Here is a 20,137-nt window from a genome sequence, read left to right on the forward strand (position 1 = left end):
AGTGGAATTTTATCATTTTTTGACAAAGTGTGTATAGTCCGCTGACTCCACTGTGGCTTTTCCTGCTATATGTTTTGACACATAAAATATTCAGGAGGCAGGACTCACAGCGTCACTGGCAGAGCCCACCTCGCCAGCTACCTCGACTTTTCAGAAATCAGGGCATCCTTGTTAAAAAAAAGACCTCCCCCCCACCCCGGGAACCACCTCCACCACGAACCATCGCAATGGAAGCCCCTCCCCCACCCTCAGCACTGGCAGTCCCCCTTGGCAGTGCCCAGGTACTGTCAGGATACTGCCCGGGCATGAGCTCTCTTCACCCCACAAGTGTCTGTACTTATCAGTGTGCCCCTGGTGGGGACCATTCACCAGGTTCTTCAAAACCTGTTGTAAATTCCGCCGACGTGACATCATGCTGGGGGGGCTAGGGGTGGGGAGAGAGGCGAAGCAGGGCGGATGCTTACATGGGAGGAACAGTGGGGAGGCCCGCTAAGTGTAGAATAATAATAATCTTTATTGTCGAAAGTAGGCTTACATTGACACTGCAATGAAGTAACTGTGAAAAGCCACTGGTCGCCACATTCTGGCATCTGTTCGGGTACACAGAGGGAGAATTTAGAATGTCCAAATTACCTAACGGCACATCTTTCAGGGCTCCTGGGAGGAAACCGGAGCACCCGGAGGAAACCCACAGACACAAGGAAGACATACAAACGCCACACAGTCACCCAAGGCTGGAATTGAACCCGGATCTCTGGCGCTATGAGGCAGCAGTGCTAACCACTGTGCCACCGTTATATCTTAATGATGATGGGATTCCTGAACTTTCATGTCGTAATCCAAATTATGTCATCGGTGGGGGATGGGGGCAATCGAGCCAAGAAATCCCGCTGGCGTGGATGCCATTTTGGGATGCTCAGTCAATTCGTCACTCCCACCATCATTCCCGCCAACCAAAAACCGGGGCAGAAAATCGCCCCCCATTGGTGTATGTCTTATATAAAATTGAAATGGGAATCCAGCAACTCCCTCATCTTTTTAGGTAATCATTCACTTGAGCCTAATTCAAGCTGTGTCAATTAAGGATCCCTTGGCCAGGATTCTCCAGAGCCAGCCACCAGCGGAGCGAATCCTGATCGCTTGGTGAATCAGGTGTCGGGCCAAAAATGAGTTTCACGCCAGTTGTAAAACCCGTCGAGAGTCTCCCAGTGGGACAGGCCAGCCCCGTTGACCCCAATGGCCCCGATGAGGTACCTGCTTTTTCGGCAGGAAAATTTAAGTAGCTCATTTGAGCTGATCTGAATGTCAATTACGGGTAAGATGCCCAATTCACCTGCCTCCTGGAATTCCTTAGCCCCCCCCCCCCCCCAGCCGAGAGTTCCGTTGGCGTGAATTGGCGCAAGTTCTGAGAAACGGTGACCTGGCGGCTTGCAGTCCGAGGGGTAGAAAGGGGGTGCGTACCCTCCCTACACTTGCTTCCAGGGTGCTGAGGAGGATTCTTCATGGGGTCTGGGGTCAGGGGGCTTGTGCTGCCTGGAGGGGTTCAGGTTGGGTCTTTCCTCGGATGGAGATTATTTAGTTGCTCTCCCATTTTCAGCCTTTAAACCCTTCAGTCTGTTAGAATCTCAAAAATACAGTTCTATGATAATAAAGTGAAAGTGTTACCACCTGCAGACTTAAACCCTTTAAACAGTCTCAGTATGTCAAATTCAAAGATCGTGAGATGAAGGTAAAAGTATTCCCTTTAATATGGTGGAAACCTTTGAAGTGTTTTTTTCATGTCGCTTTCATTGTCCTTTAACAATTCTGACCCGAGCTGTTTATATTCAATTTCACAGACTGTTGCCTTTTATAAGCTTGCTGATTGACAGGTCCAGGCAGTTTCAAAGGGAGGATCAAGGTTGTTTATTTAAATAGCTCTGCAGGGATCCATTAACTGGGTGGAGCAGCTGTTTTTAGAATTGCAGCTTTTTTTTAAAAGAGGCTGTCTTTTTGTTCTCAGCAACAACTCATCCATTGACCAAAGGCCCTTTAAGCTTTCCACTCCCCTGGCCTTGAACTTACATCTTTATCCGGCTTCTTTTCTAACTCCCCTCATGCCCCCTCAGAGTTCATCTTGTCCATGAGAACAAGCTCCTCCTCCGCTTAAAATATTCCCACTAAACTACTAACGACCCAACTTCCCTCCCTGTTCTCAATGTTAGCTGATATTGATAACAGTCATCTCTCTTCAGGTGATTCCCTCCCTCCTTTAAATCTGCCATTTTATCCCGTTCCTCAAGAAGCCAATCTTTGGTCCCACCTTGCTTGTAGGCCATCCATCGTCTCTCCTGCCTCCCTTTCCTTTCCAGGGTACTTTGGCTTGTTGTCACCTCTCTGGACTGTTTTCCACTTTCCCTGTGCTCTGCGTTTGGCTCCCTCAATTGTATTTCCGCCCCTGACATCGTGTGAAAATGGCTTTTGACACCCTATGTGACTGCAACAAAATCAATCCCTTTCTTGATCTGTCTGTAGCCTTTGACACAGTTGATCACACCACCCTCCGCAAATGTCTCACCACTGTTGCGAGCTGTGTGGAACTGCTTTCATCTTGTTCCATTCTTGTCCATCCAATCATTGCCAAGAATCATTTGCAGTGGTTTTACTTCCCGCTCCTGAACTGTTATTGTTGATCTATCCTCAGGCACTGCTATTTCTCATCCATATGCTATCCCTCAATGACATGGATGACACAGTGGTTAGCACTGCTGTCTCACAGTGCTGGGACTCGGGTTAAATTCCAACCTTAGGTGACTGTCTGTGTTGAGTTTGCACATTTTGTCTATGTGGGTTTCCTCCAGGTGGTCGGGTTTCCTCCCACAGTCCAAAGATGTGCAGGTTAGGTGGATTGGCCATGATAAATTGTCCCTTAGTGTTCAACGGTTAGGTGGGGTTATGGGGTTACAGGGATAGGATGTGGGAGTGGGTCTCGGTAGGGTGTTCTTTCAGAGGGTTGGTGGAGACCCGTTGGGCCGAATACCCTCCTGCACTGTAGGGATTCTATGATAGCATCTGAAAACAAAGAGGGAGCTTCCATGCATGTGCATATCCTGTCCTGCCTCACCAATACATCTTTCAGCCCTCCGCTGTAACTCGATTATCGTGCTGCATGTCCAACATCGAATACTGGATGGGCAGGGTTTTCCTAAAATGAAATGTTGCCTGTTCTAAAGTCATTGTTTTAGTCCCTGCTCCCGGCTCCATTTCCTGGCTACTGGCTCCATCTACTCTCCTCTGGCAACAGCCTGAGAATAAAACAAACAGTTTTCAACCTTGTTGTCAGACCTCAGAAGGAGCTTCCAACGCCATATTTCTGTCATCGCTACGACCACACATTTCCGCCTCCTTTCATCTGTTACTGAAACCCTCATTCATGCTTTTGCTACCTCGGCTATTTGGAGGCACTCCCGCCTGGTCTTCCACACACTTGAAGTAATCAAAATTCTGCTGCCTGTGTTTTAATGTGGTCCAAGTCCCATTCACCTGTAACACCTGTACTCACTAACTAATGTGCGCTCGCGGTCAAGCAACATTTTGATTTTGGAATTTTCATTGTTGTTTTCAAATCCCTCCGCTTCCTGGCCCTTTTCTATTGAAGTAATCTGCTCTGGTCCCGCGGAATATCTGAGTTCTCCGAGTTCCACCCTCTTGAACATCCCAGAGTTGGCTTCCTCCACCATTGCTGGCCATGCTTTCAGCTGCTTGGGCCCTGGAGTTATCTTCATCTTTCTCCCTCACTCTCCTCCCTTGAGACATTACTTAAAGCCTATGGTCAGATTTTCTGGTCCATTGTGGCGGGCTGGCAGACTTCGATCTCTGCATTAATGTTCATAAGATGCCCAATTACAATAGGAAATGTACTGCCCAAGATTAAATTTAACTCGGACCAGGAGTTAACCTCGAACCAGGTTTGATCCCTGTCTGTGTAAACGTGCATAAGAGTAAAGGTGTTACCGTTTACCTAAATGCCCTTCGGCCAAAGAGAAAGAAAATCAACCCCGTTCCCTGTTCCCCAGGAACATAAGTGATTCCCACAGAAAAGAGAGGAAATGTGGATGCAAACAGGTTTGGGTTAAAGAATCTGTATCACACAAATTGCTCACATGGAAAGATGGATGTTAAGGTTCAATGCCATAGGGTGGCTGGTGGTGGTGATGGATCTTTAACCCACCAAATTGAGCACCTTACAGAGAAAAAAGGGAGAAAAAGCAATGGCCAGAACAATACGAAAAGCCAACATCCAGCCAAGTCTAATTGCATAATTTAACATTTTAAACTCAGGACTGCCAAATCCCCTTGTAATGAATGAGATAAACAAATGGTTCGGGACCCGAATTGCCAGAGATGAAATTTACCTTCTTGCACTCCTACTATTTTCAGAATATCGGCACATTCTTCGTGTAGCTGCTTTCTAGAAGTTAAGGTCCTCTGAAGCGACAGGCAGAGTCAACAAAATTAGTGGCAGGTGTTATTATAACCCGTGCAAAACCTACGGTTATGGGTCAATTAGGCTCCCCATGAGACTTCCCTGCTGAGGGGTGGGGGCCCATCAGCGGAGTAAATGAACTCGAGCATAAAAGCCAGCCCAGTTGGAAGTCCCGGCTGGGACCTGGAGTGTACTGTGTGTACAGTTTACTTTGTAATAAAATAAGTTTCTTTACCCCTCTTGTTTTGGACTCCTTTGTGGCCACTAAAGCAGGAATATGTTGGTTCCTTGATAATCAGATTCTCCTATCAGAAAAGTGCAGATGGTGAATCAGCTAGCTTTCGGACAATCAAGGTCATTGCAGTCGAACCCTTTCAAGAGAATGACTTGATTTAATGGCAAGCCTTGTTATTACTTGTGATGTAACTGGCTAAGATTCCTGCAATTGGTTTACAGTAGATGGTGTGGTTGATTTAGGATGACAATATTGGCGATTACTTGGCAGGCAAAATTATAGGTATTACCCTTCACATTCGGGGACTCAGCAGTACAAGGAGAGGCCATTTGGTTTTTTGAACTATTTAATATTGTAAAGGATACGGAGAACATTTTGTGAATTTTTTTCTTCTTGCATTATTGTGACAACAGCTCTGCATTTTTTAAAAAGTGGGAGATGGACGTCACTAACAAGGCTATCATTTATCGCCCATCTCTAATTGAGAAGGTGATTATGAATCTTCTGGTCATGTCAGTATTTGTTTTGGTGTAATGCTCACTGATGTTTCCCTCTGCTTTATTTGGAAATGCAGCTGGAAGAACCACTTAACCAGTAAATATTGGTGCATGGAATGATGTGAGTATGTTGTAACATGCAGCAGACTTAATCACAGCAATCTAGAGGGATGTTAAAGTGCCAACAGTACTTCTTTAGGAATCAGAATTTGATGAACATAAATCCGAGGGTGAATAAAGGTTTTCGACATGATATCTACTTAAGGAGTTTCATTGAGAGGTTGAAAAATTAGAACACTTCTCTTGGAGCATGGACCGAGCATCAGTGGGCTGTGTTTGGAACAGCAGCATAAATGCTAACTTGTGTTAGAGCTAACTCCAAATTCCTGAAACATTGCATGCTGTGCAGCTGCTGTTCACAAATATTCAATTAAATATTGATTGCTGTTTTCCCCAGCACCTTTTGGAGGTAGAGGCAGTGGAGCAACTCTGAGCTGATGGCAGTCCACACCACCATAGGAGCAGAATTAGACCATTCGACCCACTGAGTCTGCTCCGCCATTTAATCATGGCTGTATGTTTCTCATCCACATTTTCCTGCTTTCTCCCAGAACCTGATCCCCTTATTCATCAAGAACCTATCTATCTCTGTCTTAAAGACACTCAGTGACTTGGCCTCCACAGCCTTCTGCAGCAAAGAGTTCCACAGATTCACCACCCTCTCGCTGAAAAAAATCCTCCTCATCTCTGTTTTAAAACATCGTCCCTTCAGCCTGAGGCTGTGCCCTTGGGTTCTGGTTTCTGCTACTCGTGGAAACATTCTCTCCACTTTCACTCTATCTTCGCCTCTCAGTATTCTGTAAGTTTCAATGAGATGCCCTTTCATCCTTCTAAACTCCATCGAGTACAGACTCAGAATCCTCAGCTGCTCCTCATGTGATAAGTCCTCCATTCTGGGGATCATTCTTGTGAACCTCCTCTGGATCCTCTCCAAGGCCAGCACATCCTTCCTTAGATATGGGGCCCAAAACTGTTCACAATATTCCAAATGGGGTCTGACCAGAACCGTATACAGCCTCAACAGTACATCGCTGCTCTTATATTCTAGCCCTCTTGACATGAATGCTAACATTGCATTTGCCTTTCTAACTGCCAACTGAATCTGCATGTTAACCTTAAGAGAATCCTGAACTAGGATTCGTAAGTCTTTTTGTGCTTCTGACTTCCGAAGTATTTTCCGATTTAGAAAGTAGCTTAAGTCTCTATTCTTCCTACCAAAGTTCATAACCTCACACTTTTCCACATTGTATTCAATCTGTCACTTCTTTGTCCACTCTCCTAGCCTGTCCAGGTCCTTCTGCAGCCTTTCTGCTTCCTCAGCACAACTTGTCCCTCTATATATCTTTGTATCATCTGCAAACTTAGCAACAATGCCCTCAGTTCCTTCTTCCAGATCATTAATGTACATGTGAATAGCTGTAGTCCCAACACTGCAGAACACTACTAGTCACCGGCTGCCATCTGAAAAGGACCCCTTTATCCCCACTCTCTGTATTCTACAGTCAGCCAATCCTCTATCCATTCAAGTATCTTGCCCATAACACCATGGGCTCTTATCTTGTTTAGCAGTCTCCTGGATGGCACCTTGTCAAAGACTTTCTGGAAATCCAAATAGATCACGTCCACTGCTTCTCCTTTGTCTCACTTCCTTGTTACCTCTTCAAAGAATTCTAACAGATTTGTCAGGCATGACCTCCCCTTGACAAATCCGTGCCGACTCAGTCCTATTTTACCATGCACTTCTAAGTACTCCACAATCTCATCCTTAATAATAGACTCTAAAATCTTACCAACAACCAAAGTCAGGCTAATCTGCCTATAATTTCCTGTCTTCTGCCTCCCTCCCTTCTTAAACAAGGGCATCATCATTTCTATTGGCCTCCAATAACCATGAACATAGAATGATTGCTCACATAAACTAAGGGTGCGATTCTCCCATATGGGGAGAAATCGTAAGGCTGGCGTCAAATCCGGGCGGGTTTGACGCCAGCCCCCCCCCCCCTTCCCGACCGGGAACCGATTCTGGTCCCCGGTCGGGGCTAGCATCCCGACGCCGTAAACTCCGGCATCGCGGGCTTAACGAATTTCGTTAGTACAATGCCAGAGTTAGCGCCGGCTGACGCGTCATATGACGTCAGCCGCGCATGCGCGGATTGGAAGACTCCAACCCGCGCATGCGCGGGCCGGGATGCCCCTCAGCCGCCCCGCGAATGGATACTGCGGGGCGGCGGAAGGACAAAGAGTGCGCGGGCATCGGGCCCGCTGCCCGCGATCAGTGCCCACCGATCGCGGGCCCATGGCACCCTTGGCACGGCCGTGGTACTGCCGTGCCAATCGGTGCCATGGTTTTAAAAATCGACAGTTTACGGCCGTTTTTACGAACGGCCAGACCAGGTGTGTTTGCCGTTCGTAAAAACAGCCGTAAAGGGCTGGGAACTCGGCCCATCCATCAGCTGAGAATCGCTGCCGGCCGTAAAAAAACGGCGGCAGCGATTCGTATCGGGAGTCGGGCGTGGGGGGGGGGGGGAGAATAGCGGGAGGGCGTCGGAACAGCGTGGCCGTAAAATTTTACGAGCCACGCTATTCTCCGCACCGTCGGGAGTGCGGAGAATCGGGCCCTGAGTTCTCCGAACCATTTGAGCCAGAAATAAAACAAATTCTGACCTCCATTAGCACAAAAACAAGCAAAATTTACATTGAAGATATGATTTTTTTCTTAATCGTAAAGGTATTTTCCTTGACTGAATGCTACCTATTGTTCGAAGACATATACAGAAAAACATGAAGACTCCGATTACAGCCTGTACCAAAAACGCAAAGTGCTCCGCATTGTTTCACAATGGATATATCTATACAGGACTTTACTGCGAGAAGATGAAAATACAAAATTGGTTTTCAAGGTACAACTTAGAAAATAAAAAAGTTATTTTTAATTTTAAAAGTCTTCACAGACTAATGCATTGTTCTTAATTGTTGTTTTCCAGAATCTTTATAGGTGCGTACTTGATGATCTTTTTGAGTATCCCAGTTTGGAAAAGGGTTTGAAAGAACTCCAGAGCCTGTTTTGGACACCTCGCAGACAGTGAGTACAATGGAGATAACATTCCTTGCCTGGAGCTGTGCTTCCTGTTCTTAATATTTGACGAATTAACAGGATGTGCCGCCACTTATTATTCATTGTGACAACAAAGCATTGTGACAAAGGAGTATGGTGCCTGAGGCACTCTATAAACTATCCATTCCATGGGTACATGATTTCAACAGAATGATAATAACTTCCGTTCTATGATATTTTACCATCACTGGCTAGCAAAGATTTCCCTCCAGGGGCCTTTAATTCTTTTGTAGTAAACTCGCACAAAGTGGTGTTATGTAAACTGACAAAGATTGTGCCAAGCAGCAAACTGAGCATTTGCTCTGTTTAAATCATCTCTGTAACAATCTCTGTGTCGGCCCAGTTTGAAAACTTGCCAATTGCACCATGCCTCTTCACTTTGCATACATTGAGATCAATTAAAGTTGTCCTAAATTGATGTTTAAAATGTCCTCTTCAGAGGCGGCACGGTGTTAGGATTTTCTCTAAGCCAGAAGCCATTTGACTGAGCATTACTGAGTGAGACTTTGAGGAAATCCCATAACAACATGTCCTAAACTCTAAAACTCATTACATGTACACCCTCACGGCATCGAGGACCCAGGTTCGATCCCAGTCGGGGTCACTGTCCATTCTCCCCATGTCTGCATGGGTCTCACCCTCACAACCCAAAAAGCATGGTGGTGGGCAGCATGGTAGCATGGTGGTGGGCAGCACGGTAGCATGGTGGTTAGCATAAATGCTTCACAGCTCCAGGGTCCCAGGTTCGATTCCTGGCTGGGTCACTGTCTGTGTGGAGTCTGCACGTCCTCACCATGTGTGCGTGGGTTTCCTCCGGGTGCTCCGGTTTCCTCCCACAGTCCAAAGATGTGCGGGTTAGGTGGATTGGCCATGCTAAATTGCCCGTAGTGTCCTAAAAAGTAAGGTTAGGGGGGGGGGGGGTTGTTGGGTTACGGGTATAGGGTGGGTTTGAGTGGGGTGATCATTGCTCGGCACAGCATCGAGGGCCGAAGGGCCTGTTCTGTGCTGTACTGTTCTATCTATGTGCAGGGTAGGTGAATTGGCCATGCTAAATTGCCCCTAAATTGGGGGGAAAAAAGGAATTGGGTATTCTAAAAATTTTTTTTTTCGAAGTCCTCTTCAACAGGCTGCTTTCCAAATCTGGTGTGCTAATCCATAGTTTCATTTACTTTCTGTGTATTAGATAGAACTGTTTTTTTACAATGAATTCCACTTATTTGAGTTGAAAAAGTGAGTGCTGCCAAACATTTATTGTTCAGACTGCAAAGGACAGTGGACATTATACTGATAATGTAAGGATTGCCAACATTTTTTCCATTAAGCATTTTGCCAGATTTTCTTTAATACGGTTCAATAGTAGGAATGCCAACAGTCCTCATTGAAACACTGTTGTTTGTCCCTTTGGGGAGAGTGATGGTACCACATCATTCTCCCAGGTTCCTGGGCCCTGTCTTCCTGTTGTCATTTAAATGTGGTGAGACAGTCACAGGATAATGGCCAAGTTCTCTGCTCAAGTTCCTCTTCCCAGTATATCTCATCATCTAAAGTTGGAGGCGCTTCTCTAGGTCTAGGCCTAGTCCTAGGCCTCTAGGCCTGAGTGCCAAAAAGAGTGTTTGGACTGTAGGGATCTGCAACCAAGCACACTGTAGGGTCTCTTATTTTTCAAATACGAGACGAGGGTCCAGTGGTAGTACAAGATTGTTTTATTGCAAAAATCAAGTTAGTACACTTCAAAAACGACTGAACAAAAGAAACAAAAGCCCAGTGGGGCATAAGGAAGATAACAATGGAAGGAGAACAAAGGCAAAGAGGAGAATTGGAGACACGGGCAACACGTGCGGCAGTAACTTGATACCTGTACAGTTTGATACCATCCCCCTCTTTGCCCTCTATTGGTTTTCAAGTTTTGAATTGTGACTTCTGAATAGTGGTCTTTACCATCACACATTGATGTATAACTTACTGGCTGTACTCACTTTGTTACACTGTCACATCTGCAGTCCGGATTCGATAAAACTGATGTGTTCCCACAGTATACTTGCCCACAGACACAATATTGTGAAAATTTTAAAATATAGAACTGAACTATTTCCCTACACGCACAAAGCTTCAATCTGATGTCCACACATTGGCACTTCAATGCAAGTGATCAATAGAACCAGAGCTGATTTTCTTCCCCCCCTCACTAGCACAGGGATTTCAAAACCAACTGTAGCAGCGCAGGTTCCATCTAATTCATGACGGATCAGGCATCATTTGATATCTGATCCATTCATAAAGCTTCATAGTGGGGTTTAAGATCTAATTCATGACCAGAAGAAGCAGAAAATGCATCTTTGGCTAAAATGTGAGATTCAACCTGTGGGCCCCATGCTTCTTTCAATCCTGTAATGCATGGGTGTACATGTAATGAGTTTTAAAGTTTAGGACATGTTGCTGTGTCATTTCCTCAAAGTCTCACTTAGTAATGCTCCGTCAAATGGCTTCTGGTTTAATACAAATCCTAACACAGTAAATATGTTCTCATGAAAAACTACTTTCAATTATTAATGTCTTCCACTCTATCATTCTACAAACAGTAATGAACATCTGCACTTTGAAACATGAACTAATTCACATGGCATCGATGCTTGAAAGCTGGATTCAAAGCTCAGAAACTTCTATGTTTGTTTTCATTTATTCCCCTATCGTTATGAGTTTTTCCTCAGCCCTATAGTTGCAGGATTGTGTTTCAGGAGATGAAAATATCCAGAGGTTCCATGTATGATTCAGCGGACACACATTAAAGTCTGCTTTTGGGCAAATTTGGTGGGGTGTTTCTCAACGGCCGCTTTGGCGAGATCACGGCCTGTATTCAAAGGCACATAGTGCTAAAAATGTGAGCCCCCACGTGAATCTCTCCATTCCTGGCTCCCTCGCTGTCTGAGTCACCCGTCTCACGCCTCAGCCACTTGCCTCCAACAAGGGGGAGCTGCTTGTAAGCACTCCCTCATCACTCACTCCCAGTCAAGACACAAACAGTGCTCCTCGTTTTCACTCTGTCAATCTGACCAGGCTTCTAGATACTGTCAATGAAAAGCAGGGTACCCTATTCCCCCGAGGGTGAGCAATGCCGCCTGGGAGCCAGCAGCAGCTGCAGTGAATACGGGCAGCATGACCAGGAGGACCACCATCTAGTGTTGGGAGAAGATAAATGACCTTTAGCGAGCTGCAACGGTAAGTTGCCAGTTCTCTCCGAGCATCAGTTCCGCGTGCCACCCCTCAATTTCCCAGATCCCCTCTGAGGAACATGGCCTGGAGATAGTGAGGTCGGCCTGCGCCAGAGAGGTGAGACTCCACTGTCCCGTCATCCAGATGACCTGTCTCAAGTGAGATGTTGATGGCGCACAAAATTAGCCTTCTCCTTTCACTGGCCGGAGAGCTGTGAGGAGAACAGCGGCAATGTGTCACAGCTATCACCCACATCTTCCACCAACACAGACACATAGCTCGGGGGGGGGGGGGGGGGGGGGGCAACATTAGGGGACAGGCTTCGAGAACACTACCTGCATCCACACAGCTGCTGATGCACATCAGGTGGAGACAGGAACATTCAAGAGAGACAGCAGTCGGAGGTCTGCTGGATCCCAGGACACAGCTGGGTCACAGCCAGATGTCGAGGCTCTGGACAAGGTTCTCCCTGAGCTGATACAGATGATAGGCCAGAGCCATGAGATTCAGGATGGGGTGTCAAAAACAATCCAGCGACTGCAAGGCTGTTTGGAGCAGTCCCAAAGCCTTCAGGCGCAGGAGATGGTGTCGGCAATACGTAACAATGAGCCCAACACTGCTAGGATGACTACCGCAGTTGAAAACCTGGAGCACGACGACCGTGTGTTGAGTAGTGGTGCCCACACCATGGCTCAGTCTGTGACAACCGTGACTCAGGGCCCTGACATCATTGCCCAGCCGATGAGGAGTGTGTCCTAGACACAGGTGGACATTGCTGAAGCACTCCAGAGCATGGCCCAGTCACTGAGGACCATCGCTGAGGGTGGCAACACCATGGTGCAGACAATGGGGAACCTCCAGGACTGGCAGAGCCAGAAAACTCATAGGCTGCTGGAGCTCACTCCAGCTGCCCCTCCGCTACGGCACCCTCAGGGAGGAGGGGCTGGAGGCCAACCCAAGCCTACCACCAAGGTGACTTCAGTGGTCTCCAGTTCTTCTGATTGCTCCACTCCTGACACTGGCCCACCTCAAGGGCAGCGGGCAGAATAGGGTGTTACGGCGATGCCTGTGACACCAATATCTCGCCTGGGGCCCTCCAGCTCCTGGCCATCCAGAGAATATCTGCCAAAGCCATCAAAGGCCACAGGGAACGGAAAGCAGCAGGCTGCCTCCAGCTCTGATGTACATCCTGGGGGAACACCTAGACACAGCACCCAGACCACAGAAAATCAAGAAGAGTGAGGAGCAATGAGTAGGCACTTGGTGAGGTCACTATCTGTGGCTAGGGGGAATGGAAATCTGGCACATTCAAATGTTCATCTTTAAAACGTTTCACAGCTGAAAGATATGAAGCCTCTGTCACCTTAATCTTCATAGAGGACGTGCCCGCTGTCCCCCCCCCCCCTTTCCGGGTACAGTGGTCCAAGATCAAATGCCCCTGATGCAAACTCCATACAGAGGGTGGGTATGAGCACCAGAGGGTTCCTCACAACGAGTGACAATTATTCTCCTACCTTGTATAGTAGTCCACCGACAGTGTCATCACAGGCCCATCACCCTGGAGTGATGTTACACACACCAGGGAGGGAATAATGGGAACCGAGGTGTGATGAGGGGCAAGGTTGGGTTGGGAAAGAATGGAGGGGGTGGGGGAATGGGGAGTTTGGGGGGGTAATGGGATGGGGGTCTTGTGCTTGCAAACACCAGCCTTGCCCTACATGAATCTGGAGTGATGAGAACCTTCCTGGTCCTCATAGCATGTTGGACCCTTGCTCCAGTCTGTCCTCCATCCTCCAGTTCCTCCACTGGGTCATCCTCCAGCCCCTCCTGGTTCGCCGCCTCCTCCTCAGACAAAGCTGCATCCCTCCGTCCCCTCCTCCCCCTCCTCCAGCATGTCGCCACGCTGCTGTGTCAGATATAATAATAATAATCTTTATTGTCACAAATAGGCTTATATTAACACTGCAATGAAGTTACTATGAAAAGCCCCTAGTCGCCACAGTCCAGCGCCTGTTCATGTACACAGAGGGAGAATTCAGAATGTCCAAGTTACCTAACCGTACCAGATTGTGGAGGATACATCAGACCACCACAAAGTGGGAGACCCTCTGAGGGGTGTACTGCAGGGCACCGCCAGAGCGGTCAAGGTATTGGAACCGCATTTTGAGAAGTCCAACGCACCACTTAATGACAGCACAGGTGGCAACATGGGCCTCATTATAGCGGCTCTCCGCCTCAGTCTTAGGCCTCTGCATTGGCATCATCAGCCATGTCCTCAGCAGGTATCCCTTGTGCCCATGAACCAACTTGGCATCCTGGGTGATCCTCGAAGACACTGGCAATCCCCGAGTGACCCAGGATGTAGCTGTCATGCACGCTCCCAGGGTAGCCGACACACACGTGCATGATTCTGAGGTGGTGGTCGCACATGATCTGAAAATTCAAGGAGTAGAATCCCTTCCTGTTAATATAGGGAACTGCCTGATGCCCCAGTGCTCACAGGGCGACATGCGTGCCATCGGCTGTCCCCTGGACCTTGGGAATCCTGGTGATGGCAGTGAATCCTGCAGCCTGGGCATCTTGACGGGCCTGTTCCAAATTGAAGGCGGTAGAGCCTGATGCCTGGACATACAGAGCATCGTCACATCCCGAATGCACCTGTGGACTGAAAATTGGGAAATCCCACGCTGGACCCTGCTCGTGCCTAGGAATGACCTGGGGGCATAGAAGTTTAAGGCTGCAGTGACCTTCGTGTCCTCCTCCTCCACGGGGCATTGTGTCCACAAAGACATGGCAAACGTTCCACACTGTCTTTGTCTGCAGCATATGCTCTCCGTCAGCTCATGGAAGGGATAACGGCACCTGTACACCTTCAGCCGTCGCTGGCTTCCCATTCCAGCCCACTTCGCAGCCTGATCAGAGGCTGGGTCTTCAGGGTGTGCGGCAGCCAGCCTGAGTTGGCGTTGCTGCCTTCGACAGGGTGTCGTTCCCCCCCCCCCCCCCCTCCCCCTCCCTCCCGCCGCCTTGGCTGTCACTAGCGCAGCGAGGGCAGCCTCTGTGGGATCACAGCAGCAAACATTTTCTTATCTGGAAATAATTGGAGAAGGAGACAGACCAACAATCAGTTGGGGCTTCCACCCTGGGACCCACGGCCTCCCCCAACATTACCATGATTATCTCACCTGCTCTCAGAGTGCCATCCAGCGAGCCAATTGTGCTGGCAAACCTTACTCTGGTCACTCACCCGTGGCCACAGCAGCAGCCTCTAGTCCACAGACCTCTGCCAGCAACACTGGGGTGTCTGTGCTCAACTGTCCTCTGTTCATTGAGCCACTTATTCTTTGGTCGCTGTGGTAATGCCCTGCTCTTTAGTGTTTGATTGCTGGCAGCTGCCTCGATGGTGCTGATGCACACTGTCAGGCACACTGTTCAGGTATCAAGCTTTTCTGGACATGCAGTGCACTAATCATCCTCTGAGACATGGCACCTGTGCCTCGAGGAGGCACTTGAGAGTTCAGGAGCATTAAGGATTCTCACAGCTATCAAGGCTAATTCCTTATTTGAAATAGTCTTTAGCCATGAAGCTAGAGGTGAAATTGACTTTCAGGAGAAAGGCAGCAGTAGTGCTCTGTTCTGGGAGAGTTTAGTAGGACTGACAGGCAGCAGCTGTAGTTGCCCCTGTTATGGGTCTCCACAATATGTAAACATGCCTTGAAGGCCTCACAGACCCAAAGCCCCCTCACCCCCGACCCAGGGGAGACCACCGACCTGGAATGCTCCAGCCTCCCCGAAAACCCCAACCCGCCCCAAAGGGCCCCACACCTCCCGAGCACTGGGGCCGCAGCCCTGGTGCCCTTGGGGTGCATGACGGTAAATGGAAAGGGTTACCCGCCTCCTCACTTTCCCTCAGTAGCCACTGCACCAGTTTCCCATTTTTTGAAAAGGAGAAGTCACGTCTGCGGGACTTCCTGCTGGGGAGTCGGGTAATTCTTAGGAGGCCGCTGTATTCGACTTTAATCTCGTTAATGAGATTGAAAGAAATGCAAAAGAGGGTTAATGATATTCTTGTCATTTTGGGGCGAGATCTGGAACTTGCCATTGAGAGCGGGCAGGGTGAATTGCAAAACAGTTTGTGCCTGGCGCAAATCTTGATTTTGCCCTCTCTTGCTTTAGAGCCGGCGTGCCTGGAAACTTGTCTGGTGCAACACAGTCACTGAATCATGCCCTCCACATTAAAAAGTCTGTTTATATTGAGTTCTAGTTCTTTGTGCACTGTCAATTTATTGTTAGTGGATCACCCAATCACCTGATGATAATAAAGAGTATTTGTGACCTGTTGTTTCTGTCAAAGTAACTTTGTCAATTTAATGCTGATGGCACTCAATGTTATTTCTGTGTAAATGGTCCAGTGCAATCAGACAAGGCACAGATGCACTGTTGAATGTGAATATCAATAAATTACTGGCCATGTTGCACCTCTTTACCACTAGCTTCAGGAAAATGGTATCTTGCTATCAGCCTCACCATTGAACCGTATTGAAAATTGTGAAGTTGCAGTATTTGCACAGTAGATATGAATTAAACCCAAACAGATAGGGATAGTAACTGTGTAAATACCCAATTCATTATGTAATAAATGTTATTGACTTCCAATTAATCTCAATGGTACCAAAATATTAACTATTACATCTGTGAAATATTATTCCTTTAGGTTATGAATTGTTTTAAAATCTTTTTTATTTCATTTTCTTAAGCCTTCATGTATCTTTTTTCGCTCTCTTTTAATTAAATCTTTCTTTTCCTCTCTTTATTTTTCTTATGAACCTGATTTAGAACATAGAACATAGAACAGTACAGCACAGAACAGGCCCTTCGGCCCTCGATGTTGTGCCGAGCAATGATCACCCTACTCAAGCCCACGTATCCACCCTATACCAGTAACCCAACAACCCCCATTAACCTTATTTTTAGGACACTAAGGGCAATTTAGCCTAGCCAATCCACCTAACCTGCACATCTTTGGACTGTGGGAGGAAACCGGAGCACCCGGAGGAAACCCACGCACACACGGGGAGGACGTGCAGACTCCGCACAGACAGTGACCCAGCCGGGAATTGAACCTGGGACCCTGGAGCTGTGAAGCATTTTTGCTAACCACCATGCTACCGTGCTGCCCCATTTGATAAGGAATTCACTCCATTTACTTCATGCTCTATTCACTGTTTATTTCCCAATTCTTAAATGATTAGTAAAGGAAACCACTTTGTTTGTTTTCCTGTTTACTCAGGTCCTGGATGCCCTGTTTTCCTCACTGCGCCACTATCAGCTCAGACTTTCTGAAAAATTGTGGGCCAAAATAGTTTGTGTTGATGGACGCTGGGGCAAATCTAACTATTAGCAGATGCCATGAGATTCCCTGTTAGAATAAAACCCACCCCAACCGCTAGGTATTGCCACCAATTCCACTATTTAATTTGCTCCCAAATTACCTTGTGTCCTGTTTGATAATGATACCAACAAGAAATTCCTAGGAATTGTGGTTCCACAATCCATGAGAGCAAGCAGTGCAGGCCCCAACTCCCAACGTGCATTACAATCCCTGCACATGTTGGACTCAGTTTTGGCATTATGTGAAAAGTGAATACATGGCAAAGTGAGGTCCCAGGCATGTAGTTTTGGTGGCTGATAATTTACAGTTGCCTCTTGGATTGCTTCTGATTGTACTTTGTAATGTGCTTTATACTCATTTTAAATAGTGGTTAATGAGATCAGACTTTCAGACGCAAATGCGTCTCACGCGTGCATGTCAATTATATGCAGCTGATTTCCAGCTACCAGAGCAAACAGCCCAAAATGTGGGGATCTGAAACACTGATTGTCTGCTCAACAAGTGAGTAATTGAGAACGATGCCATGATTAGATTCCGGACTGAAATTCTCTCCCAAGAATTCCCATTGATGTCCCAATATAATTCCAAACAGAGACTCTTTATTATTCTAATTATTAGAGTATTGGAAAATAACATTTTTGTGAATCTTCAATGCGGCAGAGTCTGGCTGTTTCCTTTCAGCTGAAGAATCACTGGATTCTGGGTTCCAGCAGCTCCTAATGTGGAATAATGGAAGGATTAATAGGAAAGTCTAACACACCAAGATCAGAATACTGGTCTCTCCCCTGGGTTATGCAGCTGTTTACACTGCAAATGTGCCTTGCATTTGGAACGATTTTAAAGATTTTACTCTAACGTTTTGTGATTCTGATCATTCATGATCTCTGACCTTTCATTTCATAGTCTTATTTAACCTTTGTGGGGTAGGTGGCATGCTCCTTTTGTTTTAGAGACTTTTCAGGAACTGCTTTCTGGTTCTCCCCTCTCTTTAATATATTTCCACTTTATCCAAATTGTCTCACATTTCACCATCACTGGTTTCACCTGGTGATCGCGTGCTTCCAATCCAATTGTGAAAATTGCTCCAGAGTCCTTGATTTTCCTTCCCACACCCTCTGGGTCTCCATTTTCTTTATTTGCCTCATCCGATCTACGCCGGACACCCACACTCCCCCCATGTCCTGGTCTTTACTTCTCTCTATCCCCACCACAGGACTTTGTTTACTTTAAGCTGCACCAATTCTGCTATGGGCAGAACATTTGGATGGCGTAGTTTCCCGCATCACCACCCAAAGGGAAGGAATTCCAGTATTTTGACCCAGCAACAGTGAGGGGAACGGCAATATATTTCCAAGTCAGGATGGCGAATGGCTTGGAGGGGAGAGGGGAGACTAATGTTCCCCTCTTTGAGGGCCTGTGTTTCCTTTAGTTCCAGCTTCCCCCTGATCTTTTGTTTCCCCTACTTCTCCACTCTTCCTCGTCATCTCCTCTTCCACAAAGGCAGTTTTCTTCTTTCAGCTTACTCGTTTAGTTGCACAAAGCCACGGTGCATTGCATCAGGGGCTGGTTCAGCACACTGGGCTAAATCGCTGGCTTTGAAAGCAGACCAAGGCAGGCCAGCAGCACGGTTCAATTCCCGTACCAGCCTCCCCGAACAGGTGCCGGAATGTGGCGACTAGGGGCTTTTCACAGTAACTTCATTTGAAGCCTACTTGTGACAATAAGCGAGTTTCATTTCATCATGGGACATGTTCAGCTACCTTCAAATCAGTTGCTTTGCCAACATGAGCGAGATTTGAAAAGCTGACCGTCTGTGCTTAAAGCAGATAGTAACAATGAAATGAAATGAAAATCGCTTATTGTCACGAGTAGGCTTCCGATGAAGTTACTGTGAAAAGCTCCTAGTCGCCACATTCCGACGCCTGTTCAGGGAGATTGTTACAGGAATCGAACCATGCTGCTGGCCTGCTTGGTCTGCTTTCAAAGCCAGCGATTTAGCTCTGTGCTAAACAGCCCCTTTGCAATCAGAATTCACGGTAAAATGGGCTTTCAATATTGGCCTATCCTGCCCAAGGATCAAGAGAGTCCAGACATTACAGGATTGACATTTGTACACAATGCAGGCGTGGGAGTTAGTTAATCTCAGCCACTTTCACATGTTTCCTAATGGATTATTTCAGAGGAGCAGAAAGCTCCTTGCTTGCCCTTGAGGCCTGATGCCTGATGTAAGGCAAGAAGGGCACAGAAAAAAACTAATATATTAAAAATTGCATTTAGTCTGAATTAATTTATTTTTGTTTCAGTACCATCGATGAATATTCACCACAAAAAAAGGTAATATATTCATTATAAATTCAAGATTTGTTACTTATATTCCCATATATAACATGTTCTATAGTGCTGTACAGTGATTATGGTGGTTCAGGATGCTACACATGCCAAACATAGCCACTGGTTCCAGGCTGTAGCCAATTAGAACATACATGTCCAGCTGAAAATAATATCAGTCTTAAATCTCTGCATGCATGGTGCTTTCGTTTTTCATTAATTATCTCTGAGTAGATTGACTCCATGTTTATACAATGTTATATTTGTTGGCTGGCATCTCCTGTCACAGGCCTTCCTAATTTTTTTATCTAATGGTCTAAATTTGTGGCTTTCGTGACAGCCAAACCATTAGCATTTGCTATTATTACCCCACCGAAACTGACAGCAATTTGAAATGAAATGAAAATGAAATGAAAATCGCTTATTGTCACAAGTAGGCTTCAAATGAAGTTACTGTGAAAAGCCCCTAGTCGCCACGTTCCGACGCCTGTTCGGGGAGGCTGGTGCGGGAATTGAACCCACGCCGCTGGCCTGGTTCTGCTTTACAAGCCAGCTTTTTAGCCCACTGTGCTAAACCATCCCCTGGCGTTCGCACATGCTCAAAATAACTCAGAAATCTAGGACTTGCTGTCAGTGATCCTAAAAGGTGGACTGATGAGGCTCCTCCACTTTCTACCCCACCAATTTCAGACAGCAATCAATAGAAAATCTATGATTTGATTGGAGCTACCACTCTTAACGCTGTTAATTTCAATGTATAAAGGGCAGCACAGTAGCATAGTGGTTAGCACAATTGCTTCACAACTCCAGGGTCCCAGGTTCGATTCCCAGCTTGGGT

The 20,137-nt window shown here is 46.8% G+C and overlaps 1 protein-coding gene across 3 annotated transcripts in view; it reads left to right on the top strand.

Annotated features, from left to right (window-relative positions):
* The window catches only part of rapgef5a (Rap guanine nucleotide exchange factor (GEF) 5a), a 282,740-nt gene that overhangs the window by 194,222 nt on the left and 68,381 nt on the right, over positions 1–20,137 (top strand). For all 3 annotated transcript variants that reach the window (XM_038797428.1, XM_038797429.1, XM_038797430.1), the window contains 3 exons: positions 8,010–8,157; positions 8,242–8,339; positions 19,275–19,305. In XM_038797428.1, the coding sequence (XP_038653356.1) occupies positions 8,010–8,157; positions 8,242–8,339; positions 19,275–19,305 (277 nt within the window). The remainder of the gene's footprint in view (positions 1–8,009; positions 8,158–8,241; positions 8,340–19,274; positions 19,306–20,137) is intronic.

This window comes from Scyliorhinus canicula, chromosome 5 (genome assembly GCF_902713615.1).
Source record: "Scyliorhinus canicula chromosome 5, sScyCan1.1, whole genome shotgun sequence".
Classification (NCBI taxonomy): domain Eukaryota; kingdom Metazoa; phylum Chordata; class Chondrichthyes; order Carcharhiniformes; family Scyliorhinidae; genus Scyliorhinus; species Scyliorhinus canicula.